A 26,784-nucleotide genomic window follows, 5' to 3' on the forward strand; every position below is an offset into this window, starting at 1 on the left:
AAACATTAAATGTGCATCCTCAGGTTGGAGTGACACAGTAGCCATCACAATCTCTGCTCCTTGTATTTAAAGTCCATGTCAAGCTTTAATAAGATGCCGTGTGTGTGGAGGGGGAACATTGCAAAAACACCATTTACTAAAAAAAGCTATGTTCTCACTGTGTGCGGGGCTTCCGTATGGCTGAACTGACCTGGTTGTTCATGTTGAGGTTGACATTGGTTCTGGCTGGAGCAGACACTGGAGTGTTTTCGATTTCTAGTTGCTTGAGCCGAGCTGCAGCCTCTATAGATAAGACCAGTGAGCATCATTAAACAATGAGAGGTCAGACAAGACAGATGGAAACACATCTGCATGTGTGGGGATTAAACCATGTTCACTCTGGGTATAATCGGTTCACACAATGGAAAGGCAGAGCGTGAAAATACTGTAACTGTACAGACAATCAAATAATAAATTAAGAAAGTTGTACTTTGTTTCATAAAGCATGTAAATTATACATTTTTTTTTCTTATTTTATATGAAAGAGATGATGAATTTAAATATATACATTTATATACCCAATATACAGTACCATTCAAAAGTACTAAGTGTTACTGGTATTACTGGTGTTCGGCCACACACCGAATAGATTACTTGGCCACCGCGGTGCTGCCCACTGTTGTTTTCCTTTTTTTATAGAAATAAAAACCATTTAGTTAATTTGGACAAAAGATGCTACAGTTGTAAACTGAAAGTGCACACTGCAGACCCGCAGCACAGTGCAGCAAGAGTCAGATTTCACTGGTCACGTGAAGAGAGTGAAAGAGGCGCTTTCAGTACAAATGCTTCAGGTGTATTTGAGCTCGAAGGAGAACGCAGCAAAAATGATGCAAATACTGAGGAAACAATGGTGGACGGAGGCTTTGTTTTCAAGAGAAATGTAAAAGTAAAGTAAAAGGCCACTTCACACAACATAGAGGGTGAGCATGTTGGTTTTCTAGACAATAAAACATGCAAACACTGTCCCCGAAAGCCAATTTAGTTTTAATATTCTTTTTGTTTTCATTTTGAAAATCCTGTTTACTTTGCTGTTTACCTGGTGTTAAGCTACAGATGCTTTTTTTATTTGCTTGATCCCACAGTGTTTGCTAAACTTTCTATAATTTATTAATCAATATGCAGTATAGCATGCGGTGTATGCCATGACTCATCTTATTAATTTTCATTATTAAACATTATATACGTTTGTTTGTCATTGTACTGTTGTGTTGTTGTTGTGCTTTTCATAAAGAATACAAATGAATCCATCTTTCAAACATTGAAACATTTAGTCTTGGAAAGTGAAAGGAGTAAAGATGTAAACGCAACAGACTATTATCTTTTCTTGTAAAACCAAGATAATTTATAGATTTTAAAATGTTATTTTTTCCTGTGACAGCAAAGCTGAATTGTCAGCAGCCATTACTCCAGTCTTCGAGGTCACATGATCCTTCAGAAATCATTTTAATATGCTGATTTGATGCTTAAGAAACATTTCTAAAATAATAAATGTTGAAAACAGTTGTGCTGCCTATTATTATTGTGGAAATCATGATGCTGAATAGCTCTTATTGTCATCTTTGATCAGTTTAAAGCTTCCTTGCTAAATAAAAGTATTATTTAATTTCTTTAAAAACAGTTATGCCGGGTTGGTACTGGCCAATACTGTTTTATTTATTATTTTGAAGTGGAGTATCTTGGAAGCAGACAATATTAGTGTTTACTTTTGACCCATTTCAAACTATAAACTCTTTATGTGCCAGGTTACAGAAGCACATTTATAATGTATATTATAAAATTGTTTGGATGCCCAATTTTGCTTTTGAAACATTTATAATTGTTGTGAACAAACAAATTTATTAGGATATAAAAAATTTTTGCAAGAAAAACATTGTCCAAAATTTCTGCCAGTGCATCCCACTGTATCAGTGACGTATTAACTCACCGGTCAGAGAGAGGGTCTCCTCTGTGGCTGTGCTGGCAGTGGTATGAGCAGAACCTTGTCTCACTTCTTCTGCTGTCACCATGGGAACAGGGACTCGAAGAACCTCATCTATGCACGTCTCCAAGAGGTCAGTCACCAAGGGTATGCTGTGAAGGATGAAAAGGTTTATTACCATCTGTCAATTACAGGATGTAACCCTGTATGTGCTGCTCAAACAGGGTCCACATTGATAGATAGATCAAATGTGACTCACCTGGACAAAAATGCTTGAGGCAGGATCAAGACTCAACTTACAGCTATGCAATAGCCCAGTATCACATTTCAAATATGTGACAGTTTCAGATGGGTGTTGGGCAATGAATATGCATTTCTATATGTGATGTACTGCATGACCATACTAATCAAAATAATGAAAGCTTTATAAATCAAAAATGAGCAGAGACACAGGCATTACTGAAGAACTTCACACCGAAGGAATGGAATGGAACCGTTATCTAATGGAGTCATATGCCAACTGACTGCACACATTCCACTAGATCTAGATTAAAAGACCACACACAAGCACATTAGCAATGCCTGTATTAGAAACACTACAAGCAATGTATTCCTTCCCTTCCTAAGTGAAAAGAGGGAGGGAACAGTCACATTCCATAAACGGCTAGAATGAGATTAAAACCCAAAGGCTTAATTTTGGACATGTCACTCCTCACCACACGGACTAAACCCACTTTGCACTTTACAGAATTCAGTGTCTGTACCAAGTAAAAAAAACTTCCAGCTTGAAACAAGAAAAAGTTCATCATTTACAGAAACCCACAGTAAAAACCTAAAGAGAAATTGAAACATACAATGGGGACTTGCTTCTGTTTGATAATTTTAATCAAATGTCTGGATTAAAATGATACACCTGTTCTTTGGTTATAGTTGTACTGTAGACAATCTAAAAACAGTGTATAATGCACTACACATTGTCAACTGGATAAAAAAAAGTCAATCTGATAATTCTGATCACACATAGATAGTCTGAAATAAAATATACATTTATAATAGCACTTTCCACAAATACAGTATGTTTCTCTACTCCCTAAAAGCACAAATCCAATGTTCTTATGAAGAAAAATATTTCTTTTCAATTAACTTGAAATAATCTATCCATAAAAAAGTGCCAACTTAAATAGGACTGTTACCCAACTTTGGTGTTTTAGTTTTTCTTTTTTAAATGTAAAGTCAGCAACACCAAATCTTAAAAAAAAAAAAAAAACTGTTGCATACGCTAATAATAAATAATAATAATAATAATAATAATAATAATAATAATAATAATAATAATAATAATAATAGTATAATACTAAATTACCAACCGATAATAATACCAAAACAATAACATATCAACCAAGTTGTTTATTTTTTTTTCTTTGTTTTTCTCCTTGGTTGATATGTTATTGTTTTGGTATTACTATTAGCATGATAATATTGTACGGTCATGTGACCTTTGATCACCTGCAAGTATAAAGAGTGGTACATCATTCTTGCTCATTTGTCTGATGAAGAGCCTACGTGCTTGAAATGTCACACACATGCTATATGCAAGTTTTTTTTTTTTTTTTTTTTTTTTTTTATACATTTTTGATACTTTTGGAGCTTTGGTGTTGCAGACTTTACATTTAAAAAAAAAAAAATCCACTTGTTTCTTAGCTGAGCACCCAGCTGAGACAGGTGTGCGTGCTTTTGCCTGCTCTTTGTTAGTTTTTCTTTTATAAATGCTTATATTTAATGTTTATTACTAAAATAACAAAATCAAATCTCATACGATATTTAGCTTGGCATCTTGAAACACAAACAACATTTTCTAAATGTCATGTACTTCCTTTCACTGAAAATACTTCATTTTTAAGAGTTTATGCCCTACTTTGTTCCCTATTTGTGGAAAATGCCTAATATCTTTGTTTTAAATGTATAGTAGGCCTAAGCAATCAAGTAAAAGTGAGGTTATGATGATCAAGGCATAACTTAAATGTTTAATAAATAACTAAAATAAATGTCTGGCTGAATAATGACCAAGTCATTCTCATCGAAAGTACAGCCACAGTAAGGATTTCAGGCTTCTCCCATGAAGGCTATCTCATCCTTCTGGCTGGTTTCAGTCTCAGAAGGGAATGCCACGGAATGCTTGAATGGTTAAAATGAGGGGAAGTCTTTAGCCCAGGTAGTTTCACTTGATCTCAGTCAGAGAATATGCCTTTTATCCCAGCGTTTCCTGGCGCTCAGTATGTATCCGAAGAATGCGGGGGTGGAGGGGCTATGGTGGCATCCGTGTATGAAAGGAGGTGCAGGAAGGTGCCTGTCGGTCACGCTGGTGGGATTGAGGGGGGAGTGAAGCCTGGATGGGTCAGTGGAGGAGGGGGTAGTGTTAGCATGAGGGACAGGAATACTGTAGAGTCTGATGTGCAAAAGTCGGAAAAGGGTAGGCAACATAAAGAGAGTGGATCACATGACAAGAGTAAAAGTAAATGTACAGAGTAAAAAAAAAAAAAAGTGTTAGTTAACTGCATGCAAATGTTTCCTAAACCACTGTTCAGCATTTTTCTTCTTTCCTCATTGCATTCAACAATGAACACCTGAGATGTGGGATTTGCAAACGCTGTTCCTTTTTATGTATTAGTTGATTCACATAATGTAAATTAAATTACTGAGCAAATAACACAATGTAACAAAAATGTTTCACTTAAATGTTTTATGGTTCTTCTGGTATTCTGTAGTGATAATTATTACTGTACTATTTATTTTCACATAGCATCAACATTTTATTAAATATTTAGGTCAGGTAAATTGTTGTTAGCTCAGTATTTTGCATGTACTGTACCATGTAATTTTTATGCATGAGTAATAACAGAGTAGCTTGTATAAGTTGTCAACAATTTTTTGTTTTGTTTTCATGAGCACTGTCAATGATACACAAAAAGTAATGTGATTTTCATATTCAGCATGTCAAAATTCGTAACATTAAAAATAAAAGCGAAACAACTTTAATAAAAAATAAATAAAAAAATCACAGTGTAATTCATTTGAACCAGTTGTACAGGCATTGTTCAAAGTATTTGTATAGCTTACTATTCCTGAATTAATCTGTGTCATAAAGCAAAATGAATATTTTTTTACTAAATAATTATTAATACTAATAAAAAGTAATAAATTAAAATAAAATAATTGTTACTATTATTATAAAAAATTGCAAGGTCATGGGGAAGCAGATGGTAAGACAGATGTAAGGTGTGAATGATTTCAAAGAATAAAATATACTTGAGTAGACAAAACTAGGTTAGGCAGAAGGGGTTGTGTTTGGTTAGTGAGGAAAATTTATACAAATTAATAAGAATCAATTTAATTTAGAAATTGTCATCAGAAAGTGATGTCCACCTGTCTGTTGATTTCATCTTGAAGTTGCCAAGCGGAGGTACTAGTAGTAAAACTAACTGTATTAGTTTCAGTTTTGATGAAGTAGAGGACAGGACAGTCACAAAGTCAATGACAGAATGCTAACTGCTCCAGCTTGCTGTTACACCCCACTATTCTATTTACCCGGCTGAGATCACAGGCCTAACCCATGATTGGATTGGTCTGGACTAGAATCAAGAACTGAAGCAGACACTGATTTGCCCAGCCAGAGGAAAAATAACTGATTCAAAGCCAATCACAAAGACTCCCTCAGAGATGCACTGATTGGCTGGAGTCTATGAGGGGTTGAAAACAGGAGTGTACATACCTTGCCTTATGAAAAGGCCACTGGAGTTTCAGAACATCAGACTAGAACAAAGTTTAGACAAAAAATAGCTATAACATTAAGGAACAAGGATCAAATTTTCATAAGACAGGACAACATATCCAATACAATAATCCCACTGTCTGATTTAATTTCTTTTCAATATTTCAAAGTTAAGGCAAAGCTCTGCACAGCACAATAAACCCAAAAACAGCCTCGGGAGACAAAGACAGGGGAAAAAAGAAAGTACGAGAGAAAGACAGGCCTTTCACATCAAGAGAGAGTTTGTTGTCGTCAGCCCAGCAGGCATTTTCTCCTGTGCTGAAGCAGCCATCTGCTCAATGTCAAAGCTAAACAGTATGAAGCACCTTCAGCACCAGTCACCAGCCAGCACCACAACCTCACACCAGCTCACCAACACACCAGCTCCACCGCCAAATAGCACAAATATATCATTTATACAAGTGTTGCACTCTGCCAAAGTGATGTTAACTGGCTGTGCAGGGGCCTGAAGTAACAGCAGGGAATCAGATTAACCTGCTTAAAGGTCTTATTGCATTAAAATTGTGAGTAGCTCACCTCCTCTTGTCCGATTGGCTGCCTCCGGGGCTCCTAGGGAGGGTTTCGATTTCTATGGGTCCTGGTGCAGAGGGTGGGCTGTTGACCACAGGCATGCCTGACCAGGGAGGCCGTGTTTGGGTGGGCTGAGGAAAGAAGCATGTGGGATGCATTTAGGTGCTGCAAAAACTAAAGCAAAAAAAGCAAAACAGCCTTTCCAAGCCAAATGAACAAATGCATCAAAAAGATGAAGTTCAAATCAAAGTATTTAGAAATATGCAGTATATAATAACAAATAAACTTGCTGACTCATTCATAGTGATAAACAAACGGGTGATCAAATGTATGTGTCAAGTTTCTTTTTAACATGCCAAATTCATAATTAACATTTATTTATATTATTAAAATTGTGATGTGCAATTGTTTCAAAAGTTTGGGGTTGGTGAGATATTATAAGTTTTTTTTTTCTTCTTTTTTTCTTTGAAGTCTTTTATGCTTACCAAGGTTGCATTTAATTTGATAAAAAAAAAAAAAAACTATAAAAAAGTAATATTAGTGAAATTTAAAATAAGTGTTGTCTATTTTAATATATTTTCTGTGATGTCACAGCTGACGTTTCAGAAGCCACTACTCCAGTTTTCAGATCACACGATCCTTCAGAAATCATTCTAATATGCTGATCTGGTGCTCATGAAATGCTTCTTATTATTATTAGTATTGAAGCATTCATAACATTACATTTTGTAACACTGTAACATCATACATTTTGTGTTACTTTGAGTTTCTTTGAGAATATGAGAGTAAGAATGAGTGATATTGTGATAATAAAAAAGGCAATAAAGGAGGCTTTATTTTTCTTAATTTACTCATATGCAATAATTTTCCTCAAGTTTGGAGTGAAATATGACTGGACATTGCGTCTTAAATCAAATAATATAACAATAAACACTGGGTTAAAAAAAATAATAATAATTGAATAACAGAAAAAGGTACTACCTTTGATTCTAAACTTGGGCTCACTCCGTTGTTGTGGTTACTGTGAAAAGAGAAGAGAAAATGCAAGTGATATAATAACTAATGTCAGGGTTAATGAGCTACTGTTGACTGATTCAGTAGGCAGTACAAAGATGGTCCTTTCATAGAGGTGACCAGAAAACCTGGTCAGGTCAAACCAACACTGAATAACAGCGAGCCAAAACTTTCCTGATGTTGTTTTTAGCAAATGAGCAGATCTTTAAAAATACAATTAGTCAAACAATCATACTTGTAAAGCATTACTGTATTAGTCACAGCATGAGTCTCGAAAATCCCCCATAAATCAGCACTACAAAAGTGCCTGCAGATGATGTTGTTCATGTTTGCACCTCTAACACCAGCTGAATCCCAGTCTAAGTAGGGGTGCTTATAAGACTAAAGTGGAACACTCAGTCTGACAGCATGTGCTTAAGCTGACAGACTAGTAATGCATTATGCCCCTGGAATATGAATGAAATAAAACAGTAGTAGTAATACTTAATGTCTTATATCACTTTGAAATCATGTTTAAAAATAATAAATAAAAATCATTATTTGCCAGCATCTCTGTACAGCAAAATGACTTCAGGATGCTTGTACATGTAAGAGTAAAACAATTATTCAAAAAAGCACTTCTCAGTACAATACAGATTGCCTTACTGCCCATTTTAGTATAAAATAAAAATAATCTAAAAAGAGTCTGGGCATTAAATCATTCAGCATTTATAAACAGTCACTATACAGTACACATACTACACTATATAGTAATAGTACTATAGTAAGTAATATACACTAGTATAGTCCATAGAAGCTCTGAACAGCTCTGAACAGTGTGTTTGTGTGCTTTCAAATGACACATACTTCATGACTGATGTTGAAACTGGAAGTCACCTCATCACTATAGGAAAGCCATAAGAATTCCATTGCACAATGAAGGAATGTAAAATACTTACTCTGAGGATTTGTTAGGACCTGCGGGGAAACAAAAAAAAAATGAGCATGTTATTATGCAAGATCACATAATGCTAAAGTCCCAAAAGAATTATGTGCATGGAACTGAAACAGTGCTGGGGCTTTGAAATAGTGCATGTGACTCATAGCAGTAAAACAAAAGTCAACTATTTGATAAAGTGATTTTGGAAAGTGATGACTGGTTTACTGAAAAAATCAGACTATTACTTGTTGGGATCAAAAGAGTAAATAAATAAAAATAAGTAAATAAATGAAATGTATATACACTGAACAAAATTATAAACGCAACACTTTTGTTTTTGCCCCCATTTTTCATGAGCTGAACTCAAAGATCTAAGACTTTTTCTATGTACACAAAAGGCCTATTTCTCTCAAATATTGTTAGACAAATCTGTCTAAATCTGTGTTAGTGAGCACTTCTCCTTTGCCGAGATAATCCATCCATCTCACAGGTGTGGCATATCAAGATGCTGATTAGACAGCATGATTATTACACAGGTGTGCCTTAGGCTGGCCACAATAAAAGGCCACTCTAAAATGTGCAGTTACTGTATTGGGGGGTCCTGGAGGGTCCGAAAACCAGTCAGTATCTGGTGTGACCACCATTTGCCTCACGCAGTGCAACACATCTCCTTCACATAGAGTTGATCAGGTTGTTGATTATGGCCTGTGGAATGTTGGTCCACTCCTCTTCAATATAAAAACCGCTAACCCACACGACGCCATACACGCTGTCAACCATCTGCCCTGTACAGTGAAAACCGGGATTCATCCTGGAAGAGAACACCTCTCCAAAGTGCCAGACACCATCGAATGTGAGAATTTGCCCACTCAAGTCAGTTACAACGGTGAACTGCAGTCGAGACCCCGATGAGGACGATGAGCATGCAGACGAGCTTCCCTGAGATGGTTTCTGACAGTTTCTGACAAATTCTTTGGTTATGTAAACCGATTGTTGCAGCAGCTGTGCGGGTGTCTGGTCTCAGACAATCTTGGAGGTGAAGATGCTGGATGTGCAGGTCCTGGTCTGGTCTGGTTACATGTGGTCTGCGGTTGTGAGGCCGGTTGGATGTACTGCCAAATTCTCTGAAACACCTTTGGAGACGGCTTATGGTAGAGAAATGAACATTCAATTCATGGGCAACAAGATGTGGTGGACATTCCTGTGGTCAGCATGCCAATTGCACACTCCCTCAAAACTTGTGACATCTGTGGCATTGTGCTGTGTGATAAAACTGCACGGTTTAGAGTGGCCTTTTATTGTGGTCAGCCTAAGGCACTCCTGTGCAATAATCATGCTGTCTAATCAGCATCTTGATATGCCACACCTGTAAGGTGGATGGATTATCTCGGCAAAGGAGAAGTGCTCACTAACAAAGATTAAGACAGATTTGTGAACAATATTTGAGAGAAATAGGCCTTTTGTGTACATAGAAAAAGTCTTAGATCTTTGAGGTTAGCTCATAAAAAATGGGGGCAAAAACAAAAGTGTAGCGTTTATAATTTTGTTCAGTAGATATATATTTGTGTTTGGATAATATGATATTGGGGAAAGTTCTTAAGTGTAAAGCACAAGACATTATCTCACCTCTGTTCTGCATGGTCCTTCTAGAATAACGGCGACTTGGTCTTCTTTCAAATGAGGCAGAACGTCTAGCTTTGTTGGCCTTAGTTGTCTGATATTCTGTCTTCCCACTTCCCAAAAATAAAAGAAATTAACGTCAGTTACACACATATCTTTAAAACATTCTTGATAAATACCTGCTGACTTGATAAGACTGCAGCCATTTACTTTTACAGGCATAGAATAATGAAAGTCTAATGTTGTCTGAAAGAGAAAGGCCCCTGTACTTTGGAGAACAAGCAGACCAACCAGCATTAGCAAACAATTTAACAAAACAAAACAAAACAACAAAAAAAACTTAGACACATGTGAAATCAAAGATAAGTGAATTAACTGACAAAAAAATAGGTTCATTCTGCAGCATGGATAAGTTCTAAAATAAGTGAAGGCAAACAAAAAGCCTGGCCAACAGGGAGCCGAACTGGACAGCATCAAAGCCCCTGGCTGGCAGCTGGAGATAAGATACAATTCCATAGTAAGAACAACCAAAACACACACACACACACACACACACACAGACTATGCCATGATTTACAACTTAGCAGATATTCTGAGGAGGACCTATGAAAAACAGGAAGTCTTATCTCAATCCAGAGAAAAAGAAAATAACATTCAACTGACCACTGGACATGATTAGAAAGGGTTTATACTAAAATCAAAAGAGAACATGTGCTCTGCCATTGCAGATGCAAAAGTAGAGATGTAACATTTTTAAGAGCTTCAAATTAAATATATCCTGGAAAATTAATATTACACAATTATTAAATCAGACATGGCAAGACTCCACAATGCTTGTTGTGGGTCGGCACCAGGGCATTGCCATTCAATTTATGGTTTTAGTGTCTGCTAAGCTGGCTGAGTGGTTTTAGTGTGTGCTAACTTTCTTAGTCAATGTCAGAAGTCTGTAGGATTTTTTTTTAATCTATTTTATTATCTGCCAGACACTTATGATGGACAAATGACTAATGAACTCTAGAAAAAAATACCTGTATCTGAAACGTGAACCCATGCGGATGAACCCAGAGCGGGTTGAACTCTTCTGGACCGGGCCACGTAGCCGGAAGAAGGCATGGTGCTCTATGGCACACTTCCACAGATGCTTGCAAGCCTTCGGATGGTCCATGTGGAAGACGAACGTGTGCTCCTGCTCTTTCCCCTAAGGCAGAGGTCAAAATGTAAGAGCAATTTACTGCTAACTTGTCCTCTGGTGTTACAAAAGGAATGAAGAAGGCATAAACAAACGTAAAATCAAGAATATGCTAACAAATGTTGTTTAGAACATATGTGACCCTGGACCACAAAACCAGTCTTAAGTCGCTGGGGTATATTTTAAGCAATAGCCAAAAATACATTGTATGGGTCCAAATTACTGATTTTTCTTTAATGCCAAAAATCATTAGGATATTAAGTAAAGATCATGTTCAATGAAGACATTTTGTAAATTTCCTATTGTAAATAAAAACTTAAAACTTAATTTTTGTTTAGTAATATGCATTGTTAAGAATTCATTTGGACAACTTCAAAGGTGATTTTCTCAAGTTTTTTTTTTTTTTTTTTTTTTTTTTTTTTTTTGCGCCCTCAGATTCCAGATTTTCAATTAGTTGTATCTCGGCCAAATATTGTCCTATACAAACCATACATCAATGGAAAGCTTATTTATTCAGCTTTCAGATGATATATAAATCTCAATTTCGTAAAATTGACACTTAAACTGGTTTTGTGTTCCAGGGTCACATATTGGCCTAACCACCAAGAAAGGCTTAATCACTAGACTAGACACCTTTGTTACATTATTAACAGAAGCTAATTTGAACTCTCCAGACAAAGTTACCTTTCAGGGTACACACATTTTTCCAAACTGCCAAAACTAGTTTAGCTATTTTACATGCAGTACATACAGACTTCTTGTGCATGTTTACAGGGCTGCACAATGTGGCAAAAATTGCTATTATTATAAAATAATAATGATAATAATTTTGCAATAAAATACATAAAAATACACATTTGCTGGCTGACACCATCATGTGTCATCAGTCATGACTGACATTGTTATTCTATATGTACAAACTTAGAGTGATGGGCAGTTCTGTCCACACACTTTATAAAGTGTGAAGTGTTTCAGATGCCAGGCATGCCTGAAGGGAGACTGTCATTTATTAATTCAAGCTGGAGAGATGCCAACAGTCTCAGCAAGAGCACATACACACTCAAAAAAGTGGTTTGTTTCTGGATGCAGTAAGACACGTGCTTCACATCGCAATAGAAACTGCATACTACATTGTATTTGTAGCATAAACATAAACAGGTCCTAATACACCTCAAATAACGTTGGGACCACCTACACACCTACCAACTGCTTTTAAACTTGCTATTTATGTATGAACAAAACAACCGTTTGAACTGTGAAAAGTGGTGACAGAAGTTACATTTAAGGTGCATGTTCATACCAGCTTTAAATCACACTCGAGTCAAGAGTGTGTACTGTTTGTGATCACCCCTCACAAGCAGATGATGTGTGAACCTGTACATGCATGTGTGTATGTGTGGGTGAGATGTGTCTTTACCTCTTCTATCTCCTGCATTACCTGTTCATCATCCTCCACTACCACCAGAGTGAGTTTGCTTTTCTTAAAGTCCAGACGCGTGATCTTGGGCCTGGGCAGACAATCAGTTTGCTTTAGATAAAATGACCATTGTCATTACAGTGACATTACATCATATGTATCTCTGAATATTTTACTTAACTAAACACATTCAGTGAGGATTTAACATTATTTATCAGCAAAACAGGGTAACTGCAAGTTTAAAACACTCAATACATGTTTTGTTTAATATGTATTGAAATTGGTTTATGTACCATTATCTCAATTATCTCAATAATAATCTGTTTAAAGAAAGACAGATTACATATTATTGTGGTAATACTAGTAACATCCATACACTGAATGTGTTAAATAATGTTTTTAGTCTTTCCTGTGATGGGGCAGTCAAGAGAGAGGAGACAAATAGTATACTGTACAGCCAAAATAACAAGGAAAAAAGATAATGCATAATGTGGGATTTTTAATTCTAAACAAACCTGAAATACTCTGGTACTCTTATTTTGAAATGTTTTTGCTTTATTACTTCCAACAGATGAGGGAGATCACATTAAGCCATTTCAGAGCAACTGCTTTTCTCTCTTAAAATTTAAGACTTTTTCATACCATGTAACATATTTAAGACTTTTTATTAATTTACATTTTATAAAACTGAATTTAAGACTCAAGGACCCACAGGAAGCAGTATATTTTAATGTTAAAATCACTTTTTTTTCATATAATTTTTTCTGAAAATGTAAAAAATATATATATAAATTTTTCTTCACAATTACCTTTTTGTAGCTGCTAGTGATGCAGAAAATTACACACTTGAGCTGTAAAGAGCTGGTGAAGGAGTACTTACCAGAAGAACAGGCCAATCTTAGTTTCCCCCTCAAACACAAGCACTCCGGTGGGGGTCAAACCTAGGCTGTATTCATTTCCGTCCCGTGCCTGGAGGAACGCGGTAACATAAAGAACAGATAAGTTTCCGGATAAATACCCAGATTGAAGAGAGTCCCCCTCAAAATCCTGATTTTCACAAACTTGCATGCTTCAGATGCATACCTTCACCATATGCATGTCCACCCCATACATCTCCAGCCATTTGGCCTTATTCAGGTAGTTTATCTCAGCTTGTGCTGGCGTCTGGCCCCTGTGACATCAGCAAAAAACAGGGTAAAGTAAAATCTAAAGAAAATAAAACAACCAAGCTGCTGCACCTCTGCTGTAGATTACAACTTGTCAAGGTCATAGTGATTGGTCATAAATCAGATACAAAGTGTTCAGGGTCAACAGCAGAGCTTTGGCTGAGTAGACAGGAGAGATACAAGAAGAGTCAGAGGTGATGACCCACACATTGAACTAAAACTGCTTTACATTTATATTTCCTCTCTAAGCACTTACTTAAAAGGAGTCGTCATGTGAGGATAGGAGGTACGTTTTTATAGAATGAGCTCGCTTATTTATACCTGCACTCCTTCCACGCATTGTAGATGGCTGCTTCCATTTCTTCTGTCTGGTCTGAGATGAAGCGGAATTCTGACACCAGGTCAAGTCTGTGTTCAGCAGGGTCAAAATCACCCAATTCAGCTGAAAGATAAAGGTTCCACGGGTCAACAAAAAAGTGGCATTCAAAAGTTTCAGTTAATTTTTTAGGAAAAAATAAATAAATAATACATACATACACACATATATATATATTCAGCAGGGTATATAGTTACGAGTGGTCAGGACTCTGAATGCTCCATAATGGCCTGAACTGTACGAGGACAAATCATTCTCTTCTACAGATGAAACGTGTCAGGAAAAGCCCCTTGCAAAACAGCATAAAAACTTTCTAAATGACAGGAGAGTGCTGTGCATTTATGTAGAAGATCAGAGCACAATAGGAAGAGGGGGATTAGGAGCCCTTTCTTTCAGACCCACACTAATGAGATGTCATTTATTTTTGAGAATGAGAGAGAAATCCTTCAAACCGCTGTCCAACCTCTTTCTCTGTGACCCAAAATGTTGCAGAAGTTCAGAACAAGCTAAGAAACTGAATTCTTTGACATCATGTGACCCCTTATAAATGAAAAGAATGTGCAACTATAGTATAATATACACTACTGTTCAAATGTTTGAAAGAAATTAAAACTTTTATTCAGCAAGGACACATTAAATTAATCAAAAGTGACATTTAAGATATTACAATATTTTTCTATTACAAATAAACTCTGTTGTATGAGTCATTATGTTCAAGCATCCTTAAAAAAACGCATAACGGTTTCCATAAAAATATGAAGCAGCACAACTGTTTTCAACATTGACAATAATAATGTTTCTTCTGCACAAATGATTTCTGAAGGGTCATGTGGCATAGAAGACTGGAGTAATGGCTGCTGATAATACAGCTAGGCCATCACAGGAATAAATTACTTTTTAATATATTTTACATTAGACACGGTTGCAAGAGTTCACCCTTTAAAAAAAAAAAATGATCTTGATTTCAAGAACTGGTTCTGAATTGATTTCAGGAAACACAGTTCTGTCACTTACCCTGTAAAGCATACGAAGCCAACTCCACTGCTGTGTCGAATGGGCACTCTAACCTGGATTAAACATGGTGATCACAGTGTATTTAGACAAAGTCATCAGAAATCTAAGGTTTATAAAAGTGTTTTTTCAAAGCACTTTATTACAGTGAGACATTTTTGACAGACCGTGTCAGATGTGAAAGGTTTTTGCAACAATATATCCAAACAACTTCTTTTGGGGCCACTGTTTTTTTAAGAATGGAACTGTGTCAATGTAGACAACCCATTGCTCAAAAACACATTTTATGTAGCCAACCTTTAAATAATACACAGTCAAATGTCATTCATTTTTAACATTCACAACACAATTCAAAATAACTTGCCACTTACTTGCCACTGAGAATATCCTGCTTTAACTGTAATACAAAAAGGTATCTACAAAACATAATGAAGATGAAAGGAGTGAGTATAACAGTTGCATGAATATTAGGAGATTGTTTATGGTATAAACAGGATGAACCTTGTTAGCTCCTCGTGCAAGTTGTTGGGCTCTGAGGAGTAGAACTTTACTCTCATATGGAGGCAATATGGTGGTCCAACTGAATCAAGGCAAAAGGCAGAGAACATAACAGATACGGTCAGCAAAATGCCTTACTAGAAATGGTTGAGTTTTTAGTGCACAAATATACAGCTTATTGTGGTGTAAAAAATTATTATGGCTAAACATTTCAGAAAGAATGTCATGCAAGTGATGAAATACAGAGTTTCCATTTCATGGTTCAGTATACCTGCCCTTCACAGACATAGTTAAGCATTAACCTTATTCAAACCACTATTTCTGAGAGCACTAAGGAAGAATAACTAAAACATTGCTCTGTTACAAAGACTTGTGAGCTGCCTACCTATATAACACAATGCAAGACAGCCCACATGGTTTGGAACAGAGCTTCTGAACAAATAACCACGGTTAATTCTTTATGGAGGAGCGTTCAAGTGTATTCCATCAGGCCTTATTACTGTTCCTATAATCAAACCTCTCCAAAACAGCATTTACCAAGAAGTGAGCTCAGTAGTAAGAACAGCATTTTACTTACTTTTGACTTGCTTTTTGATGCTCTTGGTGACATCAAGCCAGTGCTGTAAATGTAAGTAAATGAAACATTTCACATGTTTGAGTTGTGGAGAACCTTAAGTTTGCTGCATATATATATATAAAGTAAAAAATGGGATTCATAAGCTACTTTGGTTGGTGTGCAAAAAGTGTTTTTATAGTCTGGTTTGAAAACACCAGAAAATTCTGTCCCGTCTATTGAGCTGGGCTGCACTAACGGGGTGATGCATGAACAATGTGGACGGACGGAGGGAGGGAGGGAGGGAGGGAGGGAGGAGATACTCATGCTGATGGAAGAATAGGGTGTCTCAGTCTCTCCCACACATTCCTCACACCCTCTTCCCTCCCTCTGTCTGTTCTACACATAAGACTCTGCACTAGCCTGAGCCCTGTCTGCTGCTCTTTGCATATTCAACATTGTATTCCTCTTAAAAGTACATAGCTGTCAATAAAGAAAGTTAATCAGAATATGAGTACTGAAGTTATTTTTAATAAGTTCAACAGAAGTTATTAAATAACCATTGCTAATACTAAAAAAGAACCATCAGAAAAAAAGTTAAAGCAAATAAAACTGTAAAAAAAAAAAAAAAAAAAAAAAAGATGATCAGATCAAAAAAAAAAAAAAAAGATCAGCTCCTGATTTTTATTGACTGTGCAGTAACAATGCATCTACAATGCAAGCTGGAAATGCACCAAAACTTTAATTTAGCTAGGTGCAGCAATGAAAACAGCATCCAAACAGCCAGGAATTCTGGGAGTTGTGTTTGACTCAAAGCACATCATGAAGAGATGAGTGTGCATGTCACAACACTCTTAGACGCACTTCACTGGCTACCAGTTGCTGCCTGCATACATTTTAGTACCCCCCTAACCCAAGCCCCCCACCAACCTCCCCCGCCAACTAACTTCCCAACAAATCTACTCTGTAAAATGCTGTAGTACTCCGTATTGGTATGTAGCTTAGGATACAAGTGTGAACTAAATAAATAAATGCACATATTTATTGGAGATTACGACAGAGGCGTTCTAGTTTTATCATGATGCAACCATCCACACTGGAGGTGAGCAAGTGTTGACTATTTGAACATAACAGGCCCATCAATTAGATCAAATCGGCTGATGTATCAAAGCACATATTGTATCCACTATCTAGAAATCCTTTTGCTCCTACTGGTACTTGGGCTGAATCCATGAAGCGCAGGCCAAAGTAATCCTTCTCGACAACGTCCAGGTGATACATGATCTGTTCAAACAGCTCTGCACCTTTAGCTTTTTTCTGGAGAGAGAGAGAGAGAGAGAGAGAGAGAGAGAGAGAGAGAGAGAGAGAGAGAGAGAGAAATAAAGAATGATTTAGAATCCTAACAGTCTAGTGCCTTGCATGCTTAGCTTTTAAACTGATATTAACAATGTAATATTAAGCAAAGTTCATTTTTGTTTATAACTCAGTATGTGTACTGGAACTACATGTACTGGCTTGCAATAGCACTGATACAGCAGGTCAGTGGATAAGGTCTTGGCCAAGTAGGCCAATCTAACATTGACTAAAACACTGTTTTAGCACTACTGAACATTTCTCTGTTCCAAACATCTAAAGCAAAAAACTTCAGTTCTTTGGAATCAAGTTTAAAAGTGTTTTTTTTTTTCTTTTCATTTAAATATTAACACTCCATCTGTCTATAGGATATAAAGTTTAATATTAAAGGGTTAATTCACCCAAAAATGAAAATTAGGCCATAAATTACTCACCCTCAAGGCATCCTAGGTGTATATGACTTTCATCTTTCAGATGAATCCAGTCGGAGTTATATTAAAAACTGTCTTTGATCTTTCAAGCTGTTTAATGCCACTCAGCGGGTGTTGCAGTGCATCAGTCCAAAAGAAGTGAAATAAAAAGCGCCCATCCATTAAAAAAAAGTGTCTCACACGGCTCTAGGGGGTGAATAAAAGGCATCCTGTAGCAAATCAATGCGTTTTTGTAAGGAAAATATCCATATTCAAAATGTAATAATTACTTTAATCTAGCTTGCGCCAACAGTCATAGATGGAAGCAGCTCCTGGAGGATGAGGTCGGCGTTGCGCATGCGTTGGTGAGTCTCGTGAAAACCAACATTTGTTAACAGGAGCAAAGGAAGCAAAGTTTCCTTACTTTAGCAAAGGAAAACCAGTCTCCTCTTGGGTTTTATCGAAATCCTTTGACATTCTTCTTTACAAATCCTCGTTTTGTACTTCTAATTAGTGACCGTTGTTTTCTTTTGATCTCTCCTCTGCGCTTCTGCGTTCATCACTTCTGAGCAGCGCATGTGCAACGCCGGCCTCATACATTATCTGCCCGGAGCTGCTACCATTTACAACAGTGAGCGCAAGCTAGATTGAATAGATTATTACGTTTTAAATATGGTTATTTTTCTTACAAAAACAACGATTCGCTTTAGGAGGCCTTATGAGACACTTTTTTTAATGGATGGTGCTTTTTATTTCACTTTTTTTTTTGGACTGATTCACGCAACACCTGCTGAGTGCATTTAAACAGCTTAAAAGATCAAAGACAATTTTAAATATAACTCTGACTGGATTCGTCTGAAAGAAGAAAGTCATATACACCTTAGATGCCTTGAGGGTGAGTAATTTATGGCCTAATTTTAATTAGGGAACTAACCCTTTAATGTACAAAATTCCAAATTCCAAACTGCAGAAAGAGCTCTTCTGTCTTTCTCTGTCTGAATAAGCCTCTACAGCTCAAATTCTTGACTTCAATTGTGCCTGATTTCATACGATACTGCATCTTGTCAAGCCAGTGATACAATCACAGTCTAGCTTCACAATGGAGGATGCCCCTGACCCATGACCACCAAAGACAGAAACAAAAAGAAGAATATTCAAACATTTTGCAAGGTTGGTTTTAAGCAAGTGATAAATGTTACTACTAGAAGTGATTACCAAAGGGTCCATTTCATGGACTGTCTGATGTAAATCAAAGTGAGTTATAAGTTTCAATTTCTTGTTTTCATAAGATCCAAGATAAAACAAACCCCTTTATCTTTAGCATACTTTATTTAAATACACTGTTTAGTACTCAAAGTAGTAGTTTATTGTCAGCTACATCCATGCTAGCATCTCCATGTATGAAACAAAGAGCGCTGACACACAAGTGTCTCACCCAACTGTTGCACTCAGAGTTGGAAAGGCCGGTTTAGCCGTAGCCCATGCGAACAGCACCGGATGCTCACGCAGGCCCCAGTGAGTTGGCATAGTGTACAAAGCATCCCAGCGAGCTGCAAGAATGCAGACAAAGAGTCCATTGTGTGCTTGAGTGAACCTCAGGCTCAGGGCTCACATTGTTCAGCTGAAGTTTTCCAGGCTGCTATGCCAACATACAGCCTTTGGAGGCGCAGTTACTTCCTCAGTGTGCTTCCAGCAAGCAGGACAGAAAGTAACACTTGCTTTGATTGCTTGTTCTGAACCCGTATCTACCACCCTCTCGTATTACATGTTAATATGCTAATAGTTGTGAATAACAAATGACAAGTCAGTGGGTTGTTTGAACGGATAATATTAAAAACTAACCAAATGCAATGCTCAGATGTCATTTTTTTTTTTTTAAGTTTGTCTACCATGCTGATGTTTCAGTTAAGTTTCTAAGTTCACCCCCTTTAAAGGGTTACTCCACCGCAAAATGAACATTTTGTCATTATTCACTTACCCCCATGTCTTTCCAAACCCATAAAAGCTTCATTCATTTTTGGAACACAATTTAAGATATTTTGGATAAAAACCGGTAGGCTTGAGACTGTCCCATAGACTGCCAAGTAAATAACACTGTCAAGGTCCAGGAAAGTATGAAAAGCATCACCAGAATAGTCCATCTGCCATCAGTGATTCAACCATAACGTTATGAAGCAACGAGAATACTTTTTGTACACAAAGAAATAAAAAATAATGACTTTATTCAACAATTCCTATCCTCTGGGTCTCTCCAAATCAGCGTAGCGACATTTTGGCAATTCTGAGCAGTACGCAGGCGGCGTACACTTTTCTGTATCAGCCGCGGCACAAGGATACATTTTTTACATGTATTTACACTTTGGTTTGAAAGAAAACAGCACACCAGCGCAGCACGGCTGACACAGAAGAGCGTACGCTGTCTGTGACTGCTCAGAATTGCCAAAATGCGTGAGTTCAAGGGGGAGCTCCTTAAGTTCGGCCATCCTACACACACGTGACTGACCACTCACTCACACCAACAGGAGAAGGAGGGGTCAGTGTTACTCTCTACACTGCACCCAGCCTGAGGGATTCCTACTCTTTCAGTCATTGAGGAGACATGGAAAACAGCACAATCATGCAGGAACGGTATAATGAAAAATATTAGTTGTTTTGAAACAGTGACATTTTCAAATCGCGGTATACCTTGAAACCGGTAATCGGCCCATGCCTAGTCTACACTAGACGCGAGCGGAGCAAATAGAACCCTGATGTTCTCTGCTGTGGTTGAAATACTATGTGCAAAAATACTAAGCAGCACAAATGTTTACAACATTGATAATAATCAGAAATGGTTACTGAGCAGATAACAGGAATACAGTAGCCTACATGTTAAAACATTAAAATAGATCATTTAAATTGATAATATTTCACAATATTACAGTGTTTGCCATATTTATTAATAACCTTGGAGAGCATAAGAGACAAAAAAAAGAGGGGGTGAGGGGTCCCTGAAAATATTGTTCTCTACAAAAGGGGGGCCTGGCAGAAAAAGTTTGGGAACCACTGGCCTACTCAAACACACAATATTTAATTTAATTTAAATTTAATTAAATTTAATTGAAAATTTTTAATATGAGGTTAAAATATTTTGCCTGTAATTTTTTTCCCCTCATATTGCAATATAATGTCGATATCGCCTGGACAGTGTAAAATATCATGATATGAATTTTAGCTCATATCTCCCACCCCTATAACATAGTACTACTTAAAAGATATATACCCCTTGGAGTGACAAGGAAACATGCATCAATGAGAAAAAAAAGAATGGGCCACACTTGATAGTTATTAAGTTCAATAAGCAGTGAAAAAAAAATCAGTGCGGGGCTTACACTGTCTGACACAAACTGAGAAAGTACCTCTCTCAGACAGCATGCGATTGCCAATTTGGGACTTGCATGATGTTTAATAAAGTTATTAAGCGCAATAAACAGTGACACAGAACTCAATCTGCTGCTCGCACTGACTGACACACAGACGAAGTGCGCGCCTCTCTCAGACAGCACGTGATCGCAAAAACAGATCTCTTTCGTGCTTGGTCAAATACACAAACAATTATGTTAAAATGCCTAATCTGTATATTAGATCCATGCAGTTGGTCTTAAAGGGACAGCAGTCTAATTTACCTGCTGCTCTATGTCATTATTAATGTTGCACTTGACTGAATCACTTTTGGATCTTTAATAAGAATCAGTTCATGTTTGACTGATACAGTGAAGACTATGTAGTGTTTTATTTATACATTTTATTTTCAATTTCTGAAATATTTTTTACTACGTTAAATAAACCTACTCTAGCCTACTGTAATCTACTGATTGCCTATTTGTCCTATTGTGTTTGTAATTTGCTTCTTTTTCTTATTTTTAATAACAAACATAACATAAAAATAGCTATAGAGATAAATATTTAATTTAACAATAAAAGTTCTCACACCTTGAAATAAGATTCTGGTCATATTGCCCACCCCTAGTGACACTGATATCCAATATGGCAACGTCCATAAAAGTCTCATCACTTTTTGACATGATAAGAGTTCAACCGTCAAATCTTCATTAACACACAATAGCTTTTATATTTGGGTTGAGCATCTCCAGTGGAGAACAGTGACTGGATGACAACACACACTATGCACCTCTGTAAGTTAAAGGTGCACTAAGCAATATTTGAAAAACGCTTTTGACCACAGTGTCTGACCAAGTCCCATAACACATTCACTGCCAATCAGCAGTAAGTGGCTTGTCTAGTAATGATAAGGAAAAGCGAGTGCTCAGTGAGTGCACAGGATGGATATTAGCAGATCAACTATAGATAGCGAAAGATGGCAGAAAAAAAAAAGAGGAAAATTTCAGAGGAACAAAACATTAAAAAGAAAGGTTATGATCAGGCAAGAGGTAAGACCTGGAATATACTGAAGCAGCTTTCCAGCGGTGAAGAGAAATCAAGGAGCGGAAGGGAATCGGATGCTGAGGTTGATTTGTTTCTTCTTGAAAGGTGAGTTATGTTGGTTTTGCTTTTTCACACAACTAATCTGTGTTGGCTTTTGCTTGAATATGCTGTGGCCGGCAGGCATAGCAGATTCCACCATCGTCGCTTCCAGTGTTGTGTACGTAAGCGTGGGGCAGAGTTATCAAAATAGGGGTGAGGTCCTGTTGGGGTATGGGCGTGTTTGTTTTCGGTGCTTTCAAATATCAACATTGTTTGGCAAAATTCACTTAGTGCACTTTTAAAGAAACCACACATGGAAACCCACAACACACAGTAGGCTCAAGTTTGTATGATGTGTATGATGTGACAGGCAACTAGTTGACCAGTGTGGTTCTATTCAAACATTGTGGGCTTTCCGAGAATGCGGTTGTGAGTCATAAAAATTTTGGGGTGTGAATTTTTGTCGATTATTCCCTTGAAATTGTAATTGTGATTATTAATTACAATTATCACAATTTACATTGAATGATGTTTATACCATTGTTTGATGCAACTGCATGCCATATTTTTATATGAAAATAAAAAAGCTAAAAACACTCTAACTGAAAAACTTTTAGTGCTTTTCTATAGTATTAAGCCTCAAAAGTCAACTATTCATCGGATTGGTTTCTTATTTAATTTATAAAAAAGTAAAGATATTAATGGTATTATAATGTTATACCAAAACTAAAATTAAACATGTAGAAAGAAAAATCTTAAGCATGCAGAATAACATAAGTGGACTTTGAACGATTACGTAATTGTGGCATCTATAATTGTAACTGTGATTAGAAATTAAATTAATTGTGCAGCCCTAGTGTGAATGCAGCCGTATTAAGGGCTCAAATACAGAACTGACAACCGTATTCTGTTGGTGTGTCAACATGGTAGGGCCCAATGATTTCTGCGATACGGAAAACATGGACGGAATCGCGGAATCCAGTCATAAAAACAGAATTCACAGTTTAAAGCGGAACGTCATGGAATTTGTCAAATTTTAAATGAATTAATAAAAAGTAGGTCATTACACTTAAATCAAATCGCAATATAGACTGGTATCTGTAAATATTAAGCCTCAAAAGTCGATTTAAATATGAATCCTGCATGTTCTGTATGTCTGTTAATGAATGGCACAGATGCGTGTTTTGTTTATTACACACATACTGAAGCACGCGTGACGCTCGCGGTGGTTTCAGCGTCTGCTGTCTCTCTAAATGAGGACGTAAACACATGAACATCATCTCCAGAACTGCTGTGAGAGTCACTTCATGAGCATTTGACCGTTTGATTTGAGTAAAACTAGCTCATATCACATACACAGAACTGTAAAGGTTTTCACGGCAACCCGATTAAAATAAAATTCTGGTTTGATTTGAAGTCTATTTTCCAGTAGAATGTACATACTACTACTAAAATGAAACAAACATTATTTTTTAAGGAATAAATCACACAATATTTCTTCTTCAGGTTTTAATTTTAATTGTAAATCCCATTTGTTTGCCAAAAAATAAAGTTTGCTTAATTTTCAATAATTAAAGGATAAATTAAATGTTTTATGCCTTCAGTGTCACTGTAGGTTGTGCAAAACAAAGTGCACAACGAAGGAGTATAATCAAAAAGTTATTTTAATAATCCACAGGAGAGAATAGGCACTAGGGCTGGGCGATATATCTAATGATATGATCATGCGCATCTAGTCAGTAAATCTGGTTCCGTGATTACCGCTAAATCACCATCACCTGCTTTCAAATGGAGCGGCACTTAATAGACAGAGCCGTAGATCACGGACAAGCTACGCAATATCGCATTCATTATCGCAGATGAATCGCCTTAATCGATTGTCATTTATATTTAACCAAGTTAAAATAATATCTCAAGCTTTATGCTTGATTTATTTGTAACACATTAACCTCAAAACCTTTTCAGCTTTCTCTTTCTGCAAATTGTATGGTGTAGCGATATGACAGCACCCAAAATACTATCAAACACTCTAACGCAGCTCCATTCTTCGCGGAAGATGGATAAAAAGGCGCACAGAGACCACAAAAACCTCATAAAATTATATACGATCTGCCAAATCCAGGACAAAATCACAGAGATGTCAATTCGCACGGGACTAAAATTATCACAGGACCTCTGTGTTCGGCGAAATATGGTAGGTCTTTTGCGGGGGAATTTTTTCTTTACAAATTACAGACATGGGCAATTCGCATGGGATTAAGATTACAGACAACCTCCGCAATTATTACAAATGACTGGAGGTCACCAGGTAATACTAATCCCGTGCGAATAGGGCTAAAGGAACAAAAGGAAACACAGACTTAAGTAATAGAAACTTAATTGGGAGAACTGAAACAAGTGTGGAGCTAATTAAATCAAAAACCATGGAAAAGAACAAGGAAGGAGAATGGAAACACAGAAAACTAAACTAAAACAGATCATACATATGACATTCAGTTGATAACCAGAAAAACACAAATTCTGCGGCAAAAACAATTCATAAGGCTACTTTAAGAATTTTTTTTTATAAATTAAGTTGTTTTATGCATTCAAATAATTAGACATGATAAAACAGTATTTGGTAACAACAAAAAATATGGTGAGAAAAATAAAACATTTCATAGGCCCCTACACGTAATTTTTGTTAAACTTTTAAAAATTTGATTTGAAAATTTATAAGTGGCTTGATTTTAATTAATTAGACATGCTTTCTGATTAACACAATTTAATTTAACTATTAAAAAGGAGTCCAAAAAAAAAAAAAAAAAACAGAATCCAGAAAAATTATAACGGAAATAATGGAATTTGGAAAAAAATTAAACAGAATTTAGGAAAAAATAAAACTGATTTCATAGGGTCCTAACATGGCCATATATTCTATTAAAGCACTGCAACTAAAATATTACAGTTTTTTCAATGAAGTAGTCAACCTAAACTAACAGGTTGACCCAGCCCTAATATGTGCTTCTCATGATTTTTAATATTGGGCTTGCCTGTTTAGGCCTGGCTTCATTCCTTAAATGTGAGAGAACATACATGTCAAGCCAGGAAATTAAGTGAACTTAAATCTTCCACCTTCACACTGGGCAGTGAAACAGCGATTCAGTATTTATGGGTATCCGGGGAGACTGTTTGAAAAGCTTTTCCTTGGAGATGCACCAGATGGTCACTGCATGTTTGTTCAGCTTGCGGACTGTAAAGATATTTATGTCTCTTTTCCAATAGCATAGTACTATACAATGAGTTTGTTGTCTCTCTGTCAAGATAGGTGCTGTGGCTGGTCTTCTGTACTTTATGCTTAAATTGTGTGAATATGAGACCAAAAAAAAAAAAAAAAAACAGTCTGTCCTTAAAAACAACATCATAATAAATTGAGGTTAGTTCAGTTTCTGCAGTGCTTTTTAAAAAACATGTAGTGTAGAATTAATATCCTACCAAAAACCTCCTTTAATGCTCTATGTAAGAACGTAAGTAATGTGGGTTTGGAAAAGCATGAGGTTTAATAAAATGATAACTTTTTGGTGGGACTGTTTACTCCAGGTTATGCCGTTGGGAACTCATCTTCTAATTTATCAGTCACCACTAGTTCAGTTTATACCCATCATTCCCTTGTGTATGACAGATCAGAGGGAATCTTTAAAACAACAACAAAATAGTGCCAGCTATCTAGAATAAGAACAAAGAAGAAAAAAGGCAGATTAAGATCTTAAAGTAAACTACTATGGCATGTGAATCCCGCTTACATTGGTTATTTCCTTTCCAAGCCTCAAACAGGCCATTAGTAATCCACAGAGACCAGCCCAGAGACCACACTGATCATAATCAAACCAGAGGAACATAACCAAGTGCCCTCAGTAAACAACTAATATCTATTAGACTTTCCACACTGCATTAAGATGCCAGACAATTAAATAAAAAAATAACACGCAGATACCCATGGATGCAAGACCACAAAACAAATGCCTTAAATTGATGCCCCAAAACAATTATGTGATTATTAATGATAAAATCTAACCTAAAGTGTGAATGTATTTCATAGATTTTTTTTGTGCAATTAATTGTCATAGAAAAAATAAACTATATGAAACAGTATGAATTATACATCTATATTTGATAATAATAATTTAGGCATACTTTGCATTTCAATTCAGTTCTGTGCAAGAACATCTTATTGTATTGCAGTCTATAAATATAGACTTATCGTAGGATTTTAATCTTAATTTATTGTAGGATAAAAATAAAGACGAGAGATAAAAATCACAAATGACAGCAGGTCTGGACTGTCATCTGGTTCATTATCCAATCTTACCTCTAGGAACTAAGAAATATATTCAGGGCTCCAAACTACGTCTAAAACGGTCGCATTTGCCAAAAATATTAAATTGTGAGTGAAGTTTTTGCTGAGGTGGCCATTGGTGACTAGGTCTATGTATTTACATGTTATAACTTAAAAATGTGC

At 36.5% G+C, this 26,784-nt stretch overlaps 1 protein-coding gene across 5 annotated transcripts in view; it reads right to left on the reverse strand.

Annotated features, from left to right (window-relative positions):
• LOC109096010 (band 4.1-like protein 5) overlaps window positions 1-26,784 on the reverse strand; it is a 46,476-nt gene that overhangs the window by 12,812 nt on the left and 6,880 nt on the right. For 3 of the 5 annotated variants that reach the window (XM_042763779.1, XM_042763776.1, XM_042763775.1), the window contains exons 3-18: window positions 17,272-17,376; window positions 16,084-16,126; window positions 15,510-15,588; window positions 15,380-15,424; window positions 15,012-15,064; window positions 13,943-14,063; window positions 13,539-13,626; window positions 13,336-13,424; window positions 12,456-12,546; window positions 10,878-11,047; window positions 9,856-9,962; window positions 8,249-8,267; window positions 7,278-7,317; window positions 6,303-6,427; window positions 1,964-2,109; window positions 191-282 (exon numbers count right to left, since the gene is read on the reverse strand). In XM_042763779.1, the coding sequence (XP_042619713.1) occupies window positions 191-282; window positions 1,964-2,109; window positions 6,303-6,427; window positions 7,278-7,317; window positions 8,249-8,267; window positions 9,856-9,962; window positions 10,878-11,047; window positions 12,456-12,546; window positions 13,336-13,424; window positions 13,539-13,626; window positions 13,943-14,063; window positions 15,012-15,064; window positions 15,380-15,424; window positions 15,510-15,588; window positions 16,084-16,126; window positions 17,272-17,376 (1,413 nt within the window). The remainder of the gene's footprint in view (window positions 1-190; window positions 283-1,963; window positions 2,110-6,302; window positions 6,428-7,277; window positions 7,318-8,248; window positions 8,268-9,855; window positions 9,963-10,877; window positions 11,048-12,455; window positions 12,547-13,335; window positions 13,425-13,538; window positions 13,627-13,942; window positions 14,064-15,011; window positions 15,065-15,379; window positions 15,425-15,509; window positions 15,589-16,083; window positions 16,127-17,271; window positions 17,377-26,784) is intronic. The other 2 variants (XM_042763777.1, XM_042763778.1) reach the window with 2 other exon arrangements.

The sequence above is a fragment of the Cyprinus carpio genome, chromosome A9, assembly GCF_018340385.1.
Source record: "Cyprinus carpio isolate SPL01 chromosome A9, ASM1834038v1, whole genome shotgun sequence".
Classification (NCBI taxonomy): domain Eukaryota; kingdom Metazoa; phylum Chordata; class Actinopteri; order Cypriniformes; family Cyprinidae; genus Cyprinus; species Cyprinus carpio.